At 35.4% G+C, this 26,185-nt stretch overlaps 1 protein-coding gene and 1 pseudogene across 2 annotated transcripts; one reads left to right on the forward strand and one right to left on the reverse strand.

The window, feature by feature from the left end:
* The first annotated feature begins 1,559 nt into the window (after window positions 1-1,559).
* LOC148907177 (uncharacterized) lies at window positions 1,560-8,427 on the forward strand (annotated as a pseudogene). The gene is made up of 3 exons (XR_016121131.1): window positions 1,560-1,613; window positions 2,529-2,612; window positions 3,217-8,427. The product of XR_016121131.1 is annotated as an uncharacterized LOC148907177 (transcript).
* A 1,171-nt stretch (window positions 8,428-9,598) lies between these two features.
* LOC116288128 (dermatopontin) lies at window positions 9,599-16,375 on the reverse strand. Its single transcript, XM_089036643.1, has 5 exons — window positions 16,261-16,375; window positions 14,051-14,248; window positions 12,099-12,309; window positions 11,030-11,188; window positions 9,599-9,882 (listed from the first exon to the last, which is right to left on the reverse strand). Exons 2-5 carry the CDS (start codon window positions 14,223-14,225, stop codon window positions 9,795-9,797), a joined length of 633 nt encoding a protein of 210 aa, XP_088892769.1. The 5' UTR covers window positions 14,226-14,248; window positions 16,261-16,375; the 3' UTR covers window positions 9,599-9,794.
* Window positions 16,376-26,185: the final 9,810 nt, after the last annotated feature.

Raw genomic sequence — 26,185 nt, forward strand, 5'->3', positions numbered from 1 at the left:
TTTAGAAGTCAGTGATTGGCTAACTCACAGATAGAACCTATTATCTTTATAAATTTACTCTTCATATTGTACCTATTTCATATATAATACAATAATGATATGCTTGAACATGCATGCCCTTGAAGAAACATCTTCCTCTTTCTAAGTCAGTGCAGGGTACCAACGGATTAAACTCGTAACAACCTCGGCCTCTTCTAACACAGGCCACAGCTAACCCATTTAAACTGCAAAAAATATTTCAAAAATTGGTAACCAGAATTTCCCTTCCACATAATCTTCAAAAGGGCACTACGGATGAAAACGCCACAACCAATTTTGAAAAGGTCAAATATAAAAAAGGTATTAAAGTACCATATTTAAAGTCGGTAAGCCCTTCAGTTGAAATAAATGAAGTATTTGCTGATAAGTGACTTGCATTTGATATGAAAACCAGTAGTCTATTTTTCGGCTGGGAGCCACTTTGCAGTTTTTGAACATTTTTGGTTTTTTTAAAACAAGAAGAAAAAAGGGTGGTGTGAGTAAATGAACATCATGTACTCACAATTTAGATGCTGAGGTAAAATTAATAGTTTTATCCACCACTAGATATTTTTGTGTCGAAGAAAATGTTGTTATTAGTACCTTATACTTTAAGATAGTGGGGCTTGTGGAAACTGATCAAATAAAGTGTTTTTCCAATTATACTCTACTAGTTGATAGTAATATAATTATTATGTTTTAAAATGTTTTTTAATTTTGATATTGTTAGTTTTATATGTTTTGAAATATTTTACTTGTAGATGCTAGCAAGGTTCCTCCGATATGCAACGATTATTAAAAACTAACGTGATTCATTGATGAGAGAATTTAAACTAGGAAAGTTAGAGAAAAAACCTACTAGAAACAATTAAAGGAGAGAACAGCAGATGAAAGAAGCTTATTTAATTTCCATGGGATTCGCAGGAAATGAAAAGTACTGTGATCACAGCATGTTGCAGTAAAACAGAAGAGAAATGTTTTTCCTCTGCCAAGGGCCCCCCTATAGGTCTGACGATCATCCTCCTATAGTTAATTACCCTTGTTTTTATTGCTACATGCTGAATATACGATCAAGAAAAACACTTACTGTAAGACAAGACAGTTATTAGTCTACTTCCAATCAAAAACCTTGTTAGAGTGTACATGTAAAACCTTGGTAGAGGGGGCACTCAAATATAATTGGTAGAAACTTGGGGGGGGGGGGGGGCAACTTGTGATGATATCACAAAAGAAAAAATGAAAAAATATAGTTCTTACTTATTGGAATATGTGTAAGCTGCTCTCTGGTAGTTCTATGAAACATATTCAAATGAATTGATAATCAAAAACTGGGCCCTGCTTTAACAAGACGTGTCTCGATCAGCACATAAGCAATGAACAGTAGTAAATAGCCTAGGGAAGTAAATATTGCTGATGGTGTTAAGTTCCACGTGCATTTTCTTACAGTCACTTGGTTATCGACCCAGACAATTGACGACAGGTTATCACTTCTGTACTCCTGATCCATCAGATGACAGGGTGTTTTCATACATTATGCCGAGATGGACTACACCGCAGATGGATGTGTCATTGTTTTGTTGCAACAAGAGACACGCGTAAGTATTCTAACCCTTTTTTAAGCAAATATGTTGACATTGGTTATTAGTACTTATCAGTACTCATTAGTACTTATTATAATACACTCAACAAAATTACTTCTATTCTGATTGGACAAGAGGAATACAACTAAATACCCACGTTCTGTATTCTGTAAAGTCCCTATTAAGTTGCTCAATTTTTGAGTGCATTAAAAAAAAAAATCGCCCAATCTTCTCTTAGAATTGGAATTTATAGATATTATGATGTTTTACAATTTCTCAAATTAGACTCACCTAAAGACTTGTCCGTTGAATTTTGAAAAGTTTCAAAACATTGCTGTAGCTATAAATTCTGAATTACTCAAGATTGGTGCAATTTCCTATATAGTTAGTACTTATTAGTACTTATTAGTATGCATAAGCTTGATTCTGATGATAGAATCAGTGACCAGAGATGGCAATACCTCAAGTTCAGTAAACTGTATGTGGAAAAACCCTTTTCCTCCTGGGAGATTTTTTTTTTGTCATTTGTAAGCATTGCAACGACTGTCAATCAAAGAACAGAATAAAAGAAACAACAATATCTTTAGGTAGATTTTAGACCAAATTAAATACATCTTTATCCTTTAATCCTCTAAAATCTTTATTTCAGTCCAAAATTTCACTCAAGTTATTGGGTTTTTATTGCAATTCCTTGATTGACTCTCATTGAAATGCTAGTCTGCAAATGAGACATTAAACTTCGCTGGCTGCACTTCAAAGATAATGATAGTAAACTATTTAAAATTGTCACTGTCATCCAACCTGGTGCAGGTAGTCTGCAGACGTCACTCTGTTAGACTCTTACCCTACAGCTGTATAAAAAGAGGAACCTGCATTAGTTATTGAATTCAGATTGGCTTAATGTATTTGTGCTTAGGGTGAACGGCTGAGCATGCAGTTGGATGTGCATTTACAGCATGTCTCCAAAGAAAGCAGAAAGCACAGGCATTACAAGCACAAGCAAAGAATAAAGAGGTGAGTCTGATAACCTGGTTAAGAATCCATCCCAATACTTGTACAGATGTAAGGCCATTTCTGGTTAACCTGGTTAAGAACCCATCCCTATCCATGTACAGCTGTAAGGCCATTCATGGTTAACCTGGTTAAGAATCCATCCCAATCCATGTACATCTGTAAGGCCATTTATGGTTAACCTGGTTAAGGCATCTTTGCTTGCCAGAACCCAAAATATTACATTGTGCTGTGGTGCAAGATAAGTTTTCACACATTTCAAATACACAAGAACAATGCTGCAGAGCACTGTTTAAAGAAAGGGGCTGAGACTTGAAAACTGTAGTGAATAGTGGCCAAAAGTGGTATGGGTTGGGGTCCCTGAAGTAGAAAGTATTTAATCTACTTGATTTTAGAAATGTATGGATTTTTTGAGGCACATATTACCATTCCAATTCATTATTTTATTTTTATCATCATCATCATCATCATCATCATCATTATTAACTTGTGTTTGTCAAGATTGTTCTTTGTTACAAGTGTTTCATTTTGATCTATTACTCAATGATAAGCTTCTACCTTGCTGAAGGGTCATAACTCAGCTTTAAAAATGTTTTCATAAAATTAGGGCGTTCCAGAAGGACAGACAACAACAGCAACAGCAACGGCAACACCTACAACTACAACTATAGGTACAACAACTACACCCACTTCATCTTCAGGGGCTACTGTTACACCTCCACATCAACATGCAACACTAAAACAACTTGCAGCACAGCTACAGAACCCACGTCTACTTCTCCTATCATAACTGGTTCAGGCACTTCAATGAATGGCCCTATTCCTGTGGCTTCTGCACAACCACAGCCGCAGCAAGTCATTACCACACAGCAAACATCACCTGTTCAGCCTGTATTAAAGCCACCACCGCCTGTCGCAAGAGCCAGGCCTCAGCCTTTTGCGCCGTCACCATTCACACGTCACATGTCTCTTAGGTATAAGTCAACACCTATGTCTCTTGGACCCTTGAGAGATAACGTCAAAGGTTATGAAGCACTACATGAGGAATCACGAGCTCCGAAACTACCTCAAACAGTGGATGCTTTGGTTGGTGGAACCACCACACCACAACAACCTTTGAATTACCCTGGAGGATTTGCACCACAGGTATCCAATATGAGTCCTGGCCTTGCTCAGAATACCCCAGTTTATAATGGGCTTGGCTCAACCAGCACAACAATGAACACTTCTTATGGTACACCAGCCCAGAATGTTGCAAGTCCAGCCCAGCCATTTGGTGGACAACAAGGCAGCGCGTGGACACCTTCATCTCAATTACAACGCACTCCATCTGATGCTGAACGATGGTTAGAATCTGCTGAAAAAATAAACAAAGTTAATGGCTCAAATCAAGGTCTTTTGACGACCGTTAATCCGTTTTCTGCGGTGCCAAGCCAAAATAATGGAATATCAGGTGCATGGACTCAGGACATGAATGCATCATTACCTGCTGCACAGCAACCAAATGCGAATGTCTGGGGCAAAACTAGTATTCCAACTGTACCTGAAGAAGATGAGTTTGCATCGTTAGCGACTAGGCATACTGGGTCACCATTGTCAAGTCCAGCGCCAACGAATCCCTTCAGTCAAGGATCACAGGTTTATTGGGTGTAAATGCAGTAATACCAAGTAAATAATACTAATAATTATAGTATAGGATTCCTTTATAAACAGTATAATATTGTAATGGTCTTATCGAACGGTCCATGCAATTACCAAGATGAAGAGCGCCAATCTCCCACAACAAGATCAAGTGATTTATTGTCCATTTATCTTTAAGGTCTAAGTCCTTGTTTGGTAAACAGTTTTCACTACTCCCAGCTCCGTTACGAAAAATCCCTCCAACTCCCAAAGGGAGATGAAGGCTAAGACGTAGACACACACAATCGTCTTAGTATCAGGTCAAAGATTTTTGGACGATATATCACATCTTGCAGGATACAATGGCATAAAAGATTAGAAATCATTGATATTTAAGACCATTTTTATTCTATCAACTCTGTACAGCATTCATTATTAGACTCATATCCCCAAAGCAAGGGTCCCTAAGAAAAGAAAGGTGTGTTTAATATTGCAAGATTACATTGGAATCTCGTTTTATGGTCATGAAGTCTATTTGACTTTTCAAACTTCAATGGAGGACTACAATGACTTTGTCATGCAAAAAAATTGTGAGATGAGGTGAAAATTAGCTCTGTCGTCTTGCATGATCAAATTCAATCTCTTAATTCCATGCACCAGGGGCTGTCTCTCTTCCTTAGAATTTCAAAAAGGCACATTTTTACATTAATTGAAAATTAGTAAGTCGAATATCAATCACGATAGTTCAAAGTCCTTGGTAAGTGTACTGAATACAGAAGGCCAAGATACCAGTGGTTATGGCGTGAAGTATATCACAACATGCTCTAATATTAGCATGGCTTAAAATAATAGTCAGTCTATCGATGGTCATGATGACTAGCTAACTTATTCATAGCTCAGTCATATTTCTGGCACATTGTCAAAATGACCGTCAAGGCAAATATTTGACCAGACAAGTTTTATTTCTGGCCTGACTTTTTTCCCCAGATGACTGGCTGTTATTTTAAGCCCTGTTTTAATTTTTTTTCTTGTATATTTTCGCTGCTGTTCTTGAAATAATTTAGTCGGCTTCTAGGGCTTCAATATAACGAAGAAAACCAGCTAGATGAAGGAATTTTATTGGTCAGGCTAAGCAAATTAGATGTTTTATTATAATACTAGTGCAATCATTCCAATCAATTTTATCTTTTTTTTTTATATAGATTTTTTCCCCCTTCAAGTTGTCATACTTTATTTTAACAAGTAATAATAGTAATCGAAAAAGCTTTTCTTTAGTAATAAGAGAAGTAATTTATAATTTTATGACATGCATACTTTTTATTTGTGTAGTCATTGTGTAGTCAATTTGCGCAAAGGATTCTTTTTAATTTTTAGATTTTAGATATAAACCACGGATTTTATTTTTAATTTGTTTGTGTTTATTCAGTATTATCATAGAATAAAAGTGTGATGAGGAGTGAAGCTAGCTAGGAAGTAGTTTCTGCATGTTTTCGTATTTTACTATCTCGGTGATCAAAGTCTCTAAGCTTTTGATAACTCGGTTGTACTTGTATTTATCCCATTATGATTGAAAAGACAGAGTTAAGCCAATCAGGTTATTATTATATCCAGCAGTACAAACACTTACTCTACTCTGATTGGACAAGAGGAGTACAATTAAATCCCAAATTGTACTCTGTAGTTTTATGGATTATAAACAATAAATCACACAATCTTCTCGAACAATAGTCCCCTTCACAGTTCCCTGCGCCATCTTGAAAGGTAGCCGAGCCTTTGCATCGAAGCGAGACGAACGGTGAGCTTGCCATGATAGAGACCTTTTTTTAACGCCTTGGACAATTATTCACAGGTCCCTATCGTTGCGAAGGGATGGCGAAGGGAACTGTGAAGGGGACTATTCGGAATTTATAGATACTCGTGATGTATCATTTCTTTTGGCATTGTTTTGGCTCATTATCAGAAAATACTTTCCAAGAAAACTGGTGCCGAACACTAACAAATCAAGTATATCTAATTGACCCTACTTTAAAAGTTATATTTTATATTTTAAGGCCATGCATCCCCCCCCCCCCAAATGAAATTATTTTTTTGACAATTGAGCTTTAGATTCAAATACATAATTTCATAGTAAGGTGATGCGTGGTCTTAAATATAAAAGGCAACAATACTGAAGATAATGTAATGTGTTCTGAAATAAGAATACCATAAGGGCCATAGCCACCATCATTTGGACAGATTGGTCTGAGTTTTATTTTTATTTGCAAGGGGAGGGGGAGGTGGCTCTGATGGTAATAACTCGTTTCTACGCTTCGCGTATCCACGATTTAAAATGGGGTTCGGTTAATACAGGACCAAACATTGGTGGCTATGGTCCAGTATATCTTGACGTAAGAAGGTTATTATGGGCAAATGCATAGTCAACACAGGGGAAATGGCCCATATTGGGAAATCTAGAACTTGTATTGTTTAGTAGTCAATGATGCAATAGAAAGCAGAATGAAAAAGAAAAATGTGCCATAATTTTAATTGGGCTAGACCACCTGCATGGCGATATGGCCCCATTGATGATTAAATCATTTGTTTAAGGGTTCTATAACCACCATTTTTAACTATATAGATGTATTTAAAGGATATTGAATCTTCTCTGCTGGCGGCTTCTATCCTTATTTCCTCTTCCAATTGTAACAATAATAATTACTAAATATTAATAATAAAAATACAGCTCAGTTGCATCTTTGTAAGATACTATTATATATTGTTATGGCCAGGTGGAGTGTATAGGTTAGGTGCTACAGTCAATTCAAAAATGTTGTCGACCAACTCAAGCCTACGCGGCTGGACCGAAAGGAACTCTGGGTAGCAATCATTGAAGCCGAGTTGACTCCATAATTTTATCTGACTAGTTATGCCTGGTTTACAGCACGAACCTTCGTAGGCGAGCGGGAAGTGTTGAAGGAGACGTTTTTTTAAATGCCTTCATATATTCGAAATTGTGAACTGAATAATAAGTACTTTGTTTTTGTTTCCTTAAAGCCAAAGACATGCATTTGATGGATTGTTTCTCGCCATTATTATCTTATTACTAGCGGGAACAATTTATTCAGAACGAATATTTAAACCGCTTCAGTGATTTTTACCCATATTCCTTTCGGTCCAGTCGCGTAGACTTGAGCCGGTCGACGACAACGTTTTTTGAATTGACTGTATATGATCAGGAGACCTTAGGACGATGAGCTTAGCATGGAATATTGATATATGAATCAGGGGTAATGTGCACTTTAAGCCGTGTATTCTTTTGATCTTACTTTGTCCGTGAAAAACTAGCAAGTAAAGAGTGAAGTCATTAAACCCGTGAAATAGAAATTAGACTAATTCACATTAGCAGACCCTAAATCCATAGTTTTCTTTTGTGTCTGTTTGGCTATTACACGTTGACTAACATTGTTTATTTCACGGGTTAAAATGCCTTGACTCTAATACATGGTAACCTAAATAGTACGTAGTATATAGAGTGCAAACAATATAACCGTGAAACTTTAGTAATACTAAATAGCACAATTTCATGCAAATTCCATTGTTTTCTATTGTTTAATTAGCACTATTTTGTACTATTTAGTAATTAGTGTTTCACGGATTAATTGTTTGCACTCTACTTATTCAAAAGAGCATAATTATAACGCGCGCACTATGCAAATTTCCGGTTGGGCTATTTTTAGTAACCGGATGCAGTTTAAATTTCGCCTTAAACTACTCACGTGCGTCATCGACTTGCACGTGCGCGCTCTTATTGTTTATTGTTTCGCTCTCTTATTTATGCTCTCTTGACTTATTCCTTTGTATTTTGTTTTCATCATTAGAGTGAAGACATTTGCTCCGAGAATGATATAGTGATTTTCATAAACCCGTGAAACAAATACCATTAGATAGTGTGTAACAGTGAAATGACAACAAAAGGACGGTGTGTAACGGGTTTATGAAAACCACTAGTCAACATGTAATCATGATGTAATAGTCAAATAGACACATAAGACTGGAATTAGAGTGTGCTATTGTGTACTATTAGTCTAATATCTATTTGACTGGTGGTTAGGTGACTTCACTCTAGTCACTTATTATACAATAGATATTTTGTTTTGTTTCACTGGGTTACTAATATCATTCCAAACTGTGAAATAAATCATCCGTCTTATAAACCTTAGTAATTATGCTGATTTTGTTTATTTTCTTTTTTTCTCAACTTTGAGCAGGAGGCGATCGCCCCCGAACTGAAAATCGTACATTTTCCTATTTTGTTGGGCTACCTGTGGATTTGGCGGGAATTTTGGCCGTGTGTGCTCGCTCCTCGAAGTTTGGTACTCTTGCTATGCCACTGACACTCGGCTAGATTCAATCTGTATGCTGTTTTTATCGTTGGCTAAGCGATAACATAGACTGATATGCAAAAAAGCCACAGGAAAGGAACGCGTCTAAATACTATTGACGACTCTTATAACTCCAGTGTATGCGGGCTTAGCCTGGAATCCAAGCTGCTTGTTTTGTTATTCTAATTTCGGCTTTTGTTTACCGACCTCAGAAGTGAAGCTAAGCCCGCATACACTAGAGTCTTAAGAGTCGTCAATAAATTTCTGAGGCGTAATGTATAGCCAGCATTTAAAACAGAACTTCTTCAATTTTGGCACATTTCAATTGTTTGTAATTTATACAAATATATTACCTCATTACTAGGCAAATGTGCACTGCATTTATCAATAACATAGTTGTGCTCTTTCGTGATCAGTTGATGACCAAATAATTCCCAAAAATATAAAGTAAGCATTTGTTTATGCAAACAATAATGTATACAACACTGGCCCATTGGCCGTCATCGTCCTACCATGCTAAGCGAAAAGAAGCAGTAAATTTACATTTACATTTACCAAAATAAAACGACTACGCCCTCAACATAAGGTAATATACAGTCGGTGTCAGCGGAGTGACTAAGAAGTCAATGCGTAAGCACATATATTAGCCATTCCGAGGTTGAGGGAACTACTGGGTCGAGTTGGCATCGCAGTGCATTGTGGGGGTGGTTTATGGAACGAATTAGACGCCATCTTTTTAGAAATATGTGGCATTTGAGATCGACGGACGCAAAACATGGCCAAAGGAAAGAACAAAATATAAGTATTACTTGGAAACTGTATACAAATAATTTCCCATGCTTTTTCTTTTCCGTTCCTTTCTCTATCTCTCTCTTTCTCTCTCTCTTTCTTTCCCCCACCCTCGCCTCCAGGTCATGATCATTTTTGCTCTCCATATTGTTCACCGTGCAATCGCCTCATGGATATATTTCTGAATTCATTATCTCTACAATAAACTACAAGCGACAATTACTTGCTCGTGACTTTATTTTTATCTTTTTCATGTTTAACACCATGATTACAGTTATAGAAATATTGCTCGAAGTTAACATATTTTCCCCTCGTTATCTTATCATTGATTTGTTATCTCTATCTTTTATGTATTTTTAATTAGTGAATGCCGTCCGTTTGGGATCATCATGGTCTCAGTCTTTACATGATTGCCCTAACCATTTTTGGCTTTTCTATGGCGAGACCACCATCCGTGGCTATTGCGTGCCACTTTACAAGTTTCAAACTTCCAACGACGATCCCTGTGGGAAAGATAAAAAGAAATGCATAAAAAATGAAAACGATCAAGCGCCTTAATAACAACGATCATCATTTGGGCCTCCTGTGGAAAAATGCGGCTTTAGATCGTGCAGTCCTTAACACACTGCTTATTCACAACATTCCTGATTAACAACTCCGCTACAGGAAAATGTGACCAGTCGTATTTCGTGGTTATCCAATAGTTTGTCGTTACCTATTCCACCGGTTGAAAGAGGAAGCTTTGGTCGGCCTAGGTATACAATCTCTCATGAGCAATTGGAATACCTTTTGTTTTTTTAAATAAAAGTGACTGACATATATTTCCGGCTCGTTGGTTATACTTCCGGTTTTCAATCTCAGCGCACTTCCCCTCTTATGTAATCATACAATATGAGTGGCCGTGTTGTGTCAGATATACAACCACGAGCCGAAGGCGAGTGATTGTATATCTGATACAACACGGCCACGAATATTGAATATTACTTATGAAACGTCTAGGTGTATACATACATGTTCTACTATAATTTTAAAGATAAAATTGAATTTGGCTAAGAAAATTTAAAAAGTTAAAGTTTATGCAAATCATGACGATTTTGTATCAGATATACAACCTCCTCCACGGGCAATGATTTCTATTGTGTTTTCCTCATTAATTATATTTTATAAAAGTAGAGCATTCGTTACATCCTCAAACTGTGCTTGCATTTCTAAGGAAGAGCGATCTCAAAATGAGAACGAGCTCAGAATGCAAGATAAAGATCTCAAAACCAGCGACGAATTATGAAACACATTGAGCGTCATTTACTTTATTGCATTATATTTCTAGATGACTGAACAATCGCAAGAAAAATTCTAATGTCCCGCTAATTTTATCAATCAATCAATCAATCAGTTTGTTCAATCTACCATTCTGGAAATATAGTGATATATATATTTCAGACCATGTAATGCCACTCTTGGGAGTTGATTCTTTCATATTTAAATATTTTAATAACATGTTCGTCATAAAGGAACAATTCTCAGGGAAATGTCATGTGATGTGAAATGGGCAATTTGAATACAAAGGTTATTGTGTTTTTGTTTTGTGATCATCCTTTGTTGAAGATCTAAAGACTTTATTTTTCAGAAAAAAAATCATTGATAACTTACTCTTGGCTATTGATGTGGTAACTGAATGCTCCAACCAAGAAATGGTTCTTGGGTGCCTTGAAGTTGAAAGGTTGCTTCCAGTCATTTACATAATCGCTGTTGGAGGTGCAGTGGTGGCGATGGTAGCGATGGTCTTTACAACAGCGGAACCTGAACCTCCTATAAGAAAAAAACGCAAACCGTTGAATTTAATAGAGCAAAACGAAGATTGCTAAGTGATAGACCAGTACTCGGCATTCTCTAAATAACAACAAAAACAACAAAGACAAAAAATCGATGTCACTCTAGAGGTGAACTCAATGGACGTCAATCAAATGCACTTCTAACTAGCAAACAATTTGCCCCCTTCACAGTTCCCTGTGCCATCTTGAAAGGTAGCCGTGCCTTTGCATCGAAGCGAGACGAACGGTGAGCTTGCAATGATTGAGGCCTGTGAATAATTACGGTCCAAGGTTTTGAAAAAGGTTTCTATCATTGCAAGATCAAAGGAACGGCTGCCTTTCAAGATGGGGCAGGGAACTGTGAAAGGGGCAATTGTTTGATAAAATATTATTATTATTATTATTATTATTATTATCATTATTATTATTATTATTATTATGTATTTAGTAATAAATAATAATAATAATGACGATGATGATGATAAAAATAAGAATAAGAATAATAACAATAACAATAAAGGAATATTAAAAAGATATTAAAGTAAAGCAATATTCAAAAATCGAGAATCAGCAAAGGCAACGCGAAGCCCGTATTATTGTAACAAGAAATCAAAGGAAAAATAAAGATAAGTTAATGATGGTGATAATGATGATGATAATGATGATGAGGATAATGATGATAATGATGATGAGGATGGTGATGATGATAATGATGATGATGATAATTATGATGATGATGAGGATGATGATGATGATAATGATAATGAGGATGATGATGATGATAATGATGATGAGGGTGATGATGGTGATAATGATGATGATGATGATAATTATGATGATGATAACGATGAAGATAATGATAATGATAATTATGATGATGATGATGATGATAATGATAATAACTCTACCTGTCCTCGTAATGGTTGTCATGCTTGCTGCTGATTCCTGTAATGAAGCCACTGAGTGGACACTTGAAAGCTATCGGGTCGTCAAAATTGTTTACATAGTGAGACCAGTGGCAACGTCCTTTGGCAACTATGTTTTTTTTGCATTTAAATCGGAACACACGATCCCAATGGCAATTGCTGTACATCGAGCGGAATTCAGTCATTGCTTGACCTAATTAGAATATAAAATATCATACTTGAAAATACGTTCAAGAAATGTAAGATATTATACTCTAATTTCTCGACGGTTGCTGAACTAAGTGTACACAAGTTCCACAGCGCTGTCCGGAGAACGGAATGCATAACTATTTCATTCCGATTTTAAGTCCTTGAAACTTGGCCATAAAACAGAGGTCATTGATCTTCGCAATCGTGTGTTTTTACTTTTTTGCGATTTTTATATTTTTGGCGGGAAAATGACGTCACAGTTTACTTTTATGACGAAAATGACCATATGTTTTGAAACATTTAGAATCTCTTTTTTTGCCATTTTGTTCTATTTTAAGTAACAAAATGGAGTAAATTGCAGTCATCTATTATAGGATTCATATTAGCGGAGCTCCAGCGCAAAGCACCATACTTGAAGAAAAAATGGTAAACCATAGAGTTGATCTTTCATGGCTTCTTCTTCTTCGACGAATCGACAAATCAATTCTAATATTTCTAATATTGCTATTGATAAGCTTAATTTATTTTAATGCTGGATGAAATTTAACACGGAGAGCATATTATAACAAATATTCGTCCTTTATTTAGCATTTAGCATGACACATTTAGTTTTAACGTTCATGTCCTTCATTTCTCACATAGTTAATGGAGTGGAATGGTTTGGAAACTCCATAGAACAAAGCTATATTGTTTTGCCTTTGATGTTGAATCGTACCATCACGTGTTACTGACGGTGCACAATGAACCAAAGCAAGTATGGCTGAAAATGTTCATTTCCTTATTATTTTCATGTATGAACACTTTGAAAGTAAAAACTTTCATTCCATGAACAAAAAGCCATGCGAATAAACATTTCCGCGCAGATACAGTTAAATTACTAGATGATAAATAAGAAAGCATTAAAAAGGGCAATTTCATTTTCAATAAACAATTGATATTAATCATATTGGATTAATTAACAAATAATACATATTTTAGAACGATTTTTAAGGGTAAAAAACTTTTATATTCCCTAATTGATGGGTTGCAAGCATTCCCAAGAGAGTTAAAAGACAAAAACATGGCGGCCATTGTGGTACCGTTAACAATGGATGCTAATGAAAAATCTTTTGTTAAATGGTACCAACATGGCCGCGATGACGTAACGTGCAAACGAAAAATACTGTGAACAAATGGAGAAACGTTTCCTTCACTGTGCACTGTCAACGTCATATAACAATGGATAAAGACGAACACTAACATAGAACAATAGGTTTCCTAACCATACTGCCGCTCCATTTACTATGTTTCTCAAGTTTAGTTAGTTAATGGTCTCTAGGCAATTTCCCCTCTGATGATATGCTACCAAAGCATTTATCTAATTATTTTCGTTTTCGTTGGGTAAAAATGTATTTCATATAAAAACATAACAATAACAAACATAATAATAACATTTCTCTTATGGAAAACCAAACATCGTTATGTGAAAGACGTAAGTAAGCTTTATTTTTTGCTCACCTTAAACAGTTTTCAAGTCTATTTTATAGTCTTGATTTGTCCTAAAAAATCGGGAATCTCCAAAATTTCGATTTCAATGAAAGGACGAGACAAGAACCCGACAAGTCCCACAAGTAGCGAGAAGTGCCGGCTTTGAAAACCGAAAACCGAAAACCAAAAACCAAAAACACAAATGTAATTAATGATAAATTAATCAAGAATCATTGATTGAGAGAACTCAGAGGGTTAGTTTTATTAAGGTATAATACCTGGAGGGCATGTAAAAGTGAACTCATGGTCCCAGGTGTTCGACCACTTGATCGTTGATGTGCTGGGTGCATGGCACCGTCGTCGTCTCCGTCTCCGTCTCCACCAAGCCGCTTCCGATGAACAAAAGAGATCCAACAAAAGAAGATTAATGATGATGACAGCAAACAGCCTCATGATAATGGCTGGCGTTCGTTCACCTGTGATGAAAAAGATTGTTATGTATTTTAAAAAGCTGTACAACTATATCTGTATTTGTTCATCACAATAAAGAGTCGTTTGTAGTAGAGGATTGCAGGTCTCGTTAAACAACTGCATACAAAATCAAAAACAACAGCAGACAGTTCGTTATCCAGAATATAACAAATATATACTCCTTTGGCTACCTGTGGTTCACTATCTATTCTCACACAACAGTGTACAAGAAAAACTGTAACAGTTCATGTGCAGTTCGTTGAAAATTTAGACAAAAAAAAAAAAAAAAAGAAAAAAAACATCATGCAAGTGCACTAAATATCAACAAACATAATCTTAGACAATTTTTTAGACACTTGTCATTTACTACAGATTCCAAACTCAAAGCAATCAATTTTAATTACACGCCAGTCGGACATAAGTGTGCAACCCCTACAACAAGTGCCTATTTCTGCACGTACTCGTAGCAAACAGTAGCCCGAGTTCACGCCTAAAAGGCGTCTAGTTGGTTATAGTTTTTGAGCTGGTATTTACCGAGCGAGTTTGACGCTCGACGCGGCTCAGCTCGCTGAATTCATCGTCCCAATAAAAGCATGATAAAAGTCAGAAAAAATGACTATACTAGGCAAAACCTCAAGAAACCAGAAGAATCATGCTAGTAATTGATGTATTTGTGATTTATTCAAAGATAATAGACCAATTATATTAATCTGTTAGAGCGAACGTTTTCATTTATTATTTTTTTGTTTGTTTTGCGCTTTTATTGTCATTTTCCCGCTTAATTTAAATCATTAATCTATTTCATTGTTATTCATTGGACTTTCACACTTCCTTTAGCTATATTTACATCAAGATATAGTAAAGTTTACGGCTACGCCTCGTGAATCCACAATACTTTGACAATGTGATGACGCAATTTAGCGTCAATAAGAGGACAGACACATAAAAAAACTGATGTCTATTTGTTTTTTACAATAACAAAAACGATAAAAACTTCTCATTTTTACAAGGGAGCACGGCAGATATAATTTGTTGATTGGTCTTCCTGTGGTAGTGACGTATGCTGACGAATACGGTTATCCGCGAAAAATAGCGTGGGCTCAAGTAAATATCAAAGATGGCGGCATATATAATATTGACGCCGTCATTTATATTTATCATCCGCCATATTGATTACGTATGAGCCCGTGCGACTTTTAAGTAACCGCATGCGCGTCTATACCACAGGAGGACCAATCAATGAAATTATGTACCACAGGAAGACCAATCAACAAATTTATATCTGCCGTGCTCCATTGATTTTTAGCGATCAAAACAACCAACGGAAAGAGCGCGCGCTCGTTGACGTCAGCTTTATCTGTCTGTCCTCATATTGATGATAAAAAATAACCAATCAGCGCACGAGAAATTTGTAAGTTATTGTAAAATTTTCATTAGACCTGATGATGTTGTCGAGATGACAGCGAAACGTTGTCTTTTACAACTAGTTTTCTTATTAAATAAAGACCAATAATTGACGAAAAAAAAAAAAAAAAACAAAAAAAAAACAAAAGCAGCGCAATGCTCCAAATTTTGGATCAAATTTTCAAGCGGCGTCATAACTTTTTTGCAAATGTTTGTGGAACCACGCTATAGAATATAACATTGACCCTCATGATTGTCCAAGCGCGTTATAGATTGTCAATGATGATGCTAATAGCACTAATGAATTTTCACTTTTGGGTAAATGATTGTCCATAAATGCAATTGTCTGTCATTTGGTGTTATTGAAGTTGAATTTCGCGCACAAGAAAATACATTCCGCGCATATGAATGTACGAACGCGCTATTGATTGTCGTTGATGCCTATGAATGTACACGCATATTCAATTATCGTTATTGAAAGTTGATCCGCGCTAATGATGTTACTTGTGGTGTTGATGAGAGTACATTACACGTCATTGATACAACTATTGGCACAAATGAATGTACATTTTCTGTTAATGAACGGCAAAAGGTGTAATATGATGATACTTACGTTTTGAGTTTGGTTTGAAGTTCTTTCCACGTCAGTTGCCCGATACAAGTGAAATATGATCTACCTAAGTAAGACGTTTTGTATCATTGAGAATTTGGAACTTTGTTATGGGAATTAGTAGTTTCTATTGCTGGCTAGCTACGCGAAAATACATGTTCGCGCAAACGGCCTCTGGCAGCGTTTATTTACAGATTTATTAAAAAATCAAAATAACTTAAAATAGCTTCTACGGACTTCCTGTTTACAATTCTATCTTCAACATGTTTTAACTAGTTCATTAGATTGATTTTTTTTTGTCTGCGAAAGTAACGAAAACTTAATACACAATCAACAATAATCAATAACAACAAGATTCAACTCTAATCTCCAAGAGAATCTGAGGTTCGGGACTAGAGATGTAGATTGTTGAAGTCGTATGGGAACGACGTAGACGAACAGAGAGAGCCCTAGTTAGGAGATATGATCAGGGTGTGTAAAAAAGGGATAGAGATCTAGAGTGAAATGCACTAGCCCTCACCCCCATTTCTAAGTACAGTCAAGCTTTTTGTGAGTAAGCTATTCTTCAGAATTGAATAATATTCTGACTGGTAGCTTGAGTATATAATTATTGTAAAATAATAACATGAAGCACTGAACATATAACACCTGTATTAAAGAATCTGCATTGGCTACCAGTGGAAGCAAGAATTAATTTCAGGATTTTGCTCATTACTTATAAGATCTTGAACGGGCAATCTACCAGTTATCTAGAACCCATTATACAGGAATATCATCCACCAAGAACTTTGCGATCATCAACTCGCTCACTGTTATGCATCCCATCTATCAAATCCAATTCCTATGGCGGACGCGCATTCTCAACATCAGCGCCGAAATTGTGGAATTCAATTCCTGAACAAATTAAAAGAGCAGAAACAATAGAAACTTTTAAAGCTAAACTTAAGACATTTTTATTTCAGAAACATTATTTTTAGCTGTCATGTTATATTATCTGATGATTTACAATCAATCACATAGAGACTGGTAGTTTTAATGTAAAATAGACTATAAAATCACACCATTTTTGAATTACTCAAAAGCTTACGTTTTATGCAACTATATTTTCAATTTTCCCCCGCAACTCTTGAATGTAGCTTTCTTAAATTATTTTACAAAATAAACGTAAAACTTGAACAAAACTAAGCTCCCGCGTCTTTTCACTGCTTGGCCCCCATTTTGAGTTCGAAGCCCTGCGGGCCTAGCCTCGTTTGATCAACCAATTAAATATGCACATATTGTAGTGAATACTATATATTAACGACAAATAACTCAATAATGGTTGGTTGCTCATTCAATCTAACCCGCAGTTGCAATGATTGATAGAAAAACTATTTGGTAGTAATATAATGATAGAGTGCAAACAATATAACCGTGAAACTTTAGTAAGGACTAAATAGTACAATTTCATGCAAATTCCATTGTTTTCTATTGTTTAATTAGCACTATTTTGTACTATTTCGTTATTAGTGTTTCACGGATTAATTGTTTGCACTCTACTTACGTACGATTTGAGTTTGTTTGAAGCTCTTTCCACTTCAGTTGTCCGATAAGAGTGAAATATGATCCACTATTGTATCATTAGTGAGAGCTTGAAGCTTTGTTATGAGATGTATGATTAATTTCTATTGAATACGGCGACATGAAAATACCTGTTACAGTTTTACTATTCAGTATCATTTTATATTATATTTATTAGGACATGCATACGGCCTCCTAGGACGTCACACTACCCGGGGCACTGATAAAGAGGTTTTCTCATAAAAATAAATCGTTCAACTTTATAGAATTAACTTCTATGGTATTTCTGTTCACAACCTTTTTCTTTAATACGATTTAACAAGCTAATTTGAAATTGATTTTTAGTTATTACTAAATCATCTGAACAAACTCGTTGTTTAATGCGAGCCATTAAAGATGTCTCAATATTTTGCTTTTTCGCATAGTTGACCGCAAAAGCCTTGCAGACTATCTACTTTGTGTGATTTAAAAAAAGAATAATAAAAATGCTGTTGAACTTTAATTTTGAATGTTATTTCGGAAATAGTTCACCAAATAGGGGTTGTTAGTATATTCGGTTCTATTATAATTATTTGCAACTATACTAGCTACCTCCAGATTCTTGAATTTTGGTATTCTAGCTAGTAGTGAAGTATGTTTCGTTATACAATTCGTACCAAGGTGATTAAAGACGTTTAAAGTGCTCCATCAATAATATTTTTTACCAAGGAACTCTATATCAATGTAGGCACTGCCTAAAAGCGGAACTCCGGCTGCATGTGTTGTTTTGGCTTGCAAGAAGTTCAAAAATAGTATATAAAACCAAAAGCTCTATTTTGAACTGTTTTCATAAATTTCATCCGAACTCGTTCAAAAAAAACAACTAGTCGTGTCCTTTATAATATATATGTACATATATTTATGTCTATCTTATCTTATAAGAAAACAACGCTTTTTTATCAAATTCTGCACCCAAGATAAAAAAAAAAAGTGGAAAAGAAAAAGAAATGATTTATATATTAAAATATATTTTATTGAGGATAAATCGAGTGCTAAAAGTGTGACAAGTGTGACGCTGCTTTACGAAACAGCGTGACCAACTCTATTTTTCGCGCATTTGGACTACATAAAAATGTGTTTTTTTGCTGTGGTTGCGAAGCTGTTCGCCGGTGAGATTAAGTCTATGTTGTTTGTAATGACCTGTCATGTTAAAATTGGGCAGATCTTCTCTGTAGCTTAACATAAAGATATGGTATTGTTAAAAGCCAAAAAACAAAAACAAAAAAACAAAAAAAAAAAAAACGAAAGGAGCTCTCCAAGAGATTACCGAGATTCCTAGTTACCCTCCACTGAATAATTCCACTCAAAAAGTCTGTGAAATGATCAAATGTAGGCCCGTGGCTTATTGCTCTTCATAGTTCAGATATAATCACCTCATGATTATACTTTCTCAATTCATTATCTCAAACCTTAAAAAATGAAATTACAAAAAAAGAAAAAGAAAATAAATCAATTTACAATCAACTATGCGAGACGCGACAATTACTTCCTCGTGATTTTAATCTTATCTTTCATGTTTAACATCATGATTACAGTTACAGGAATATTGCTCCAAGTTAACATATTTACCCTCGCTACTTTATTATTGATTTGTCATCTTTATCTTTTATTTTTACCCACTAAATTCCGTCCGTTTGGGATCATAATTTAGAGCAGTTAAATGATTGCCTTAATTCTTTTTAGCTTTTATTATGTTTTGTTGGACCATCCGGGGGTGTTACCCTCCATTGACCATGGTGTTACGAGCCACTTTACAGGGCCCAGTTGTTCAAAGCCCGATTAGTGCTAATCCTGGGTTAACTCTTAATAAGACCTATAGAGTTAATCCTGGATTAGCCCTAAACCAGCTTTGAACAATCCGGCCCAGGTTTCAAAACTTCAACGACGCTCCCTGTAGGCAAAAAAAGAAAAAAAGAAAAAGAAAAAGATGCGTGAAAAACCACCCCACTTTATAGTACTCGAAGCAGAATTGATTCTTCCTTGTTCCAATTTTAGCAAAAGACATTTTCTTGAAAAACCGCTTCGAGAAAATTTTGTTCGTTGTTCTATGGAAACACCGATTCACTTGAAGATTCTCGTTCTTGAAGTAATCATTCAAACACGCGAGAGAGTTCTTCCTTTGATTTTCAAACACAATGAGTTTGAGAAGCCGAGTTTTTTAAACTGACTTTGAGGTGTTTGGAAATCAAAGGAAGAACTCTCTCAAGTGTTTCAAATTACTTCTCAAACTCATTAATATTTCTTGGAGAAAATCAAAGAAAAAATTTACGAAATTTAATGCAAATTAAGAACACATTTCCAAACCAACGTCACAGTAGTGATTTGCTTTGTTTTCTCCTCATTAAATATTTCATGAGTTTTAGAAATGTACTTCGTGACAAACCATATTGCCACAATGCCCAGGATATCGACTACCCTGAAAACCCCTCGGCATTATGACTTCGATGATTCAACCTTTTCAACAACCTTAATCCAAATAAATATCAATTACTTGACATAGAGTTGAAAATTCTCTTTTTTGAAGATGACCCTGAGAACAATTGTGTGCGAGAAAAAATCCAAATAACCCTAAAAGTGGTTTTGTAATAACTTGACTGATCCGCGTTTCTAGAATATCTATAGCTACAGACTTTATGAAAAATTTATAAAAAATACTTTTTTTACGGGATGTATAAATTCAAAACCTCCATTCCTTCCTTTGATATAGTCTTGTCTTTTCTAAAATTGATTTTTAAAGATTTTTTAGAGAACAAGCAGAAATATACGATTTCGACGAAACTTGACCACTGCACTTGTATATTTTTCGCTACTCGCTATCTATCACAGGATAGATAGTGAGTACGTTAGCCAATCCGATTGCAGGATTCGTGATAGTATGCTAGTAAGGTTTATGCTAATGTATCATTAGTAGTGAGAGCTTGAAGCTTCGTTATGAGAATTATGAATTTCTATTGAATAAGGCGACATGAAAATACCTGTTACAGTTTTACTATTTAGTATTATTTCGTATTGTATTTATTGGGACATGCAGACGACCTCCTAGGACGTCACGCTGGACTGCGGTAGAGTGATGAAGAGTGTTTCTCATTAAAACCAATCGATCAACTTAGAATAACTTCTATTGCATTTCTGTTAACAAATTTTTTCTTTAACAAGAAAATTTGAGATTGATTTTTAGTTATTGATTAAATATTGCTTCAACTGAACCAACTCGTTATGAAATATGCCTTATTTTTGCTTTTTCGCATAGTTGGCCGTTCAAATGCTGTTAAACTTTTGAATGTTATTTTTTTAAATAGTTCACCAAATAGGGGTACTTGGTATTCTTTGCATCTACCTCCAGATTCTAGAATTTTGGTATTCTAGTTTTATCTAATAATAATAAAATGTATTTCCGCGCCGTTATGATTCTTGAGGTATAATCAAAGACGTTTTGAGAGCCATGAATAATATCTGAAAACAATATATAAATTTAAGAAGGAGCCCCTTGTGTTGTTTTGCATTGCAAGAAGTTCAAAAATAGTGTGAAAACCAAAATTAAGCTCGTCAGTTTTGAACTGCTCTTACAGATTTCATCGAAACTCAATACATTCATCAGAATAAACAACTAGTCGTGTCTTTAAAATATATTTACATAAATTTATATACATTCGATCCCAAAAACGTTGTCCAAGTGAAAAGAGGTTTATTTAACAGAACATACTCTGATCAAAACACGCGGGATGTTGAGAGAACACGAGAGGAGCGTAGGAAACCACGACGCGTAGCGGAGTGGTTTCCAGCTTCTCGAGTGTTCTCCCAACATCCCAAGTGTTTTGATCAGAGTATCAAACACAGAAAACTGTTTTTGATTTGTTTTATAAAATAACAAACGCGCGAAAAGATCGAAAAAAAGCAAAGTCTAAGTAAATTCTCCCTACGTGCCGTCTTATTCAAACTGACCAATGAGCGCGCGCGATAGATTAAAAATGACGATAGCGTGTTTTGATACTCTCATCAAACATGGTTTCCGACCAATCCTAGCGCGCGTAGTATACCAATTATTTTATAAAGGACAATAAATGTCACGTGTTCCATTAAATATTCAGTTTTACGCGCGTGGATTTTTAAAATTAGCATGCTGATGCAAAAGTAAATTACAGTATTGAAAACTGAATCTGAAAGATGCCGCGGGCTTTCTCGGATGATTTAAGGTGGAGAATGGTATACCAACATTTGTTTTATGCAAAAAACATACCAGGAGATAGCCGCTAATCTGTTTGTAAGTCCTGAAACGGTCAAACGGACGTGTGCGACATTCTACACTAGTGGAGACATTAATCCTTGGCCCGTCGGTCGACCTCTTCAAACAGGAACACTTTTTCCGCATGAAGAGTATATCGTCATGGAGTGTCTTCTAGAACATCCTGAAATGCAATTGAATGAAATAGCGTCGAAAATATTCAATACAACTGGCTCTGCTTTTAGTGCCCAAACATTATGCAGAACGGTCCACAGGCTTGGATTCACGCGCAAGAAGGTATGGTACATGCAGATTGGTTTGCTCATTACTCATTACTCAGTCTTGCAGAACGTTCTCTAAGTCTGGTAAGGCTTTCACTAGCTCAGAACGTAGCTCTGAAACGGTCTCTAACACTGGAAAATTGGGTAAACTTCTTACAACGTAGCTAGACTTCTTCTTGGAGTCCAAAACCCGAACTTCTAAAGTCTAAAGAACTTGTTTTGAATTACCCGCCGTCGACATTTTCTGCCACGCATGTGATGCAGCACGTTCAGATTCCTATTTCCACACGCGCGTAAAACTGAATATTTAATGAGACACGTGACATTTATTGTCCTATAAACCTCTTTTCACTTGGACAACGTTTTTGGGATCGACTGTATCTTGTATAAAAAAAAGTATCTCATAAGAAAACAAGTTTTTTTTTTTACCAAATTCTGCCCCCAGATGTAAAATGTGAATAAGAAAAAGATAACTTGATTTTTGGATTCTGCGAATTTTCAAACTGTTGTTTATTTTTCGAATATGAAGAGATCGTTTCAATGATAAATGTTCAAATCGAATAATGAAAGCAAGAATACAAAAATAAAGTTGTCTTTTTCTTATTGGCATTTCACATTGAAATTGAGTAGAAGTGGATGGACGTCATTCAAATAACGACTTTGTTGTGATTGTAGAAGTTTTCAACCGGTGAACAAAGTATTCGGCTCACTATAGTTTTCTTTCAGGCCAGGAACAAATAACACTTACTAACACCATTAAGCAAATCTCATTAAAGTATAACTTTTTTCAAAAAATTTTTTTTTGGATGCAATGTTAATAATAAAAAAGGCTGCTATGGAAACATGATTTTGGGATTTTCACTTTTTGATTCATTAAAATTCGTGGCAAGAGTCCAAAAATCAAATTTGCTCTCCTTTTGAAATTAGTTAGACCATTATTAGATATGAATCCTTGGGAAGTTGGTTTTCGAAAATATTATTTTGTTTTCGAGAAAACAGTCAGAGAAGAAGTTACGTTCGACCGGAGTCCAAAGCAAGAGATGCTCAAAAGGAGTGAAAATGGCCAAACTTTGGACCGAGCGCGCGTAAAAAATAAACCATCTAAGACAAATTTTGAACTTTCTACTTAAAGTATAGCTCTTCTTTTTCGTTTATTGGACTGGAATTTATGCTTATTGGGGAAGCAAAAAGTTCTGGCAAGGCAATAAGAGGCCTGTGTTTACATATTCTAATTAGTTACATCAAAATAAGAAAATATTCAACAATCTGCAAAATGTCTGATTGAAATCATATTGCTGACTTGTCCTGAAAAAATTCGTTTCGTAAATCTCCAAAATTTGGATTTTTGAATGAAAGACATCCAAGGTATAGTAAATTCCAATAAACCAGATATTATTTTGGATTATCTGTAGTTATCGTGTGGTGGGTGTGCACATGTGACAAACTTCCTAAGTAGGAGAGTAGTAAGGTCGAAAACTAGACTAGCGCGAAGAAAATGAAGTGGTGCATTTCGATTGGATTTTCACTGCATGGTTTTCATCATAGGGAGCTGATTATCTTGATCTCGAATAAAGAAATAATTTAAGATTTCCCCCCGTTTTTCAACCTTTCAGTTTTATCTAAATCCGAAGTTAACATTGTAGCATGTCCGAGAGCGTTGTTGTCGACCGATATTGAATTAATTATTTCTAGCGGGGTGAGCTCTTTAGGTACACCTCACTTTAAAAAATGTTTTCTCCAAAATTTGGATAGGACGAGCTGTAGAAATTTCACTACCATCTAGATAAAGCTCTGATCTATTGATGTAGGAAGTTTGAAGAAAAAACTTGGAACCGTTTTGAAGAAAACGGCGAAAATGTGATTTTTATCAAAACTCTCATATTTGAGGTTTAAAACGACAATTAGTAAAACAAATTATTCGATGATTTTTAAAGATTTGATGCTGATTTTTCGTAAAGCACATTCGCAAAACTGGGAAATAGATATGTGAAAACTTCAAGGCAATCCATTCAGCGGTAATATTTTTACAGCGCGATGTTTTATATGCTTCAAATTTTGGATCGAATTTTCAAGCGGCGTCTGTTAGAATCTAGGATAATCGAAGCACATTATATGAAAAATCCAGTTAAATTGACGCACTAGTTTTACGAAGCGAGTGAGAATAAAATTGTCAAAAATTGTACAAACATATGATGACTCCCCGTTTATCGTTGATTAGCTAATTTTGCTCTGTTTTGAAAATTCATAATTTTTATCTTCTCAAACGTGACATAAGAGAAATGGAAGAATGAATATCGCACGCTTCATATCCTTCGACTGTAAAGGCCATTTGTCGTGAACTAATTAGAGGCGAACATTGTCTCCGACCCCTAGCAACAGTTGACATTCAACCCAACAGCGACATGTTCAAACTGCCAAAAAGAAACAAATTAAGAAACAAACAAAAGCAACAACAACAAACAAACAACAAACCCCCAAAAACAAAAACAAAAACATAAACAAAACAACAACAACAAAAAGAAACAAACAAACAAACAAAGAATAAATAAATAAAAACAAAAATTTAAAAAAAAATTAAAAAAAAAAAAAAAAAAAGAGCTAATAGAGGAAATACGGTAATTGCAGGATGGGACAAGTGTTTCTAGGTGATCTTTATTCTTATATTCATGTTGAACACCATTCTTACAGTTACAGGAAGAGATGACTAGCTAAGAACTAGTGTGAGCTGCGTCGGTGTTTCTAATGAAACAGTAATGATAAAAGGGTAAATTATACACCGTGAAAAGATGAAAAACCTTACTGACGTTTCGGACGCTAGTCCTTCGTCGCAGTAAAAGAGCTTTTACTCTTTTACTCCGACGAAGGACTAGCGTCCGAAACGTCAGTAAGGTTTTTCATCTTTTCACGGTGTATAATTTACTTTTTTATCAATACTCTTACAGTTACAGATGAAGATACTGCTATGATTACTGGGATACCTGTGGTATCACAGTCTTAAAATTCTTTTGTTTTTTATTTTCTATTTTTTCTCATCGACAAAATGACAAAATTGCGCAATAGTTGCCCAGGGGTCTTTAGGAACTTACCCAAGAGACCTTTCCGAGCATCTGCTATGGGGTTCACATCCATAGTCCAATCAATTATCATGTACCAGATGTCAATCAATGTCACTATGTTGTCAAGTGATTATGAGAGGGCGGGGCTATCAGATCACGTGGCAGAGGTTTATGTCTACACATGCTCTATTTCGTTGACCGCCGTAATTCAAGACAGCCGAACTAGAAATATTAATTCTTAATCAATTTCGTAAACAAGGATTTCAAGCCGAGAAGATAGCGATGATTCCGAAGCGATTATTTCTTTAAATTTTCCATAAGAAGTTAGGAAATATCCGAAATTTGGATTTTAATGAAAGACAACCAAGTTAAACTTCACTAAACTTAGATTTAAATAAATAAATAAATAAATAAATAAATAAATAAATAAATAAATAAATAAATAAATAAATAAATAAATAAATAAATAAATAAATAAATAAATAAATAAATAAATAAATAAATTTTAAAAAATCATTTATTTAAGTGTCTAGTCGTTCTAGCGATTTCGCACTAATTGGGGACACTTTTCGCTCACACGCACTACCACTACATTAAATGTTCTATGCACACAACCACTGAAATCACATGTTGATTTTTACGGGGGGAGGAAGCCGGAGAACCCGGAGAAAACCCTCGTATCATAGGAGAGAACAACACATCAAACAAACTCAATTCACATGTGGCGACCGCAGGGCTTGAACCAACGACCCGACCCGTTGGACTCACAG

This window comes from Actinia tenebrosa, unplaced genomic scaffold (genome assembly GCF_029948245.1).
Source record: "Actinia tenebrosa isolate PJP-AT-01 unplaced genomic scaffold, QUT_ActTen_1.0 PGA_scaffold4__44_contigs__length_22323623, whole genome shotgun sequence".
NCBI lineage: Eukaryota > Metazoa > Cnidaria > Anthozoa > Actiniaria > Actiniidae > Actinia > Actinia tenebrosa.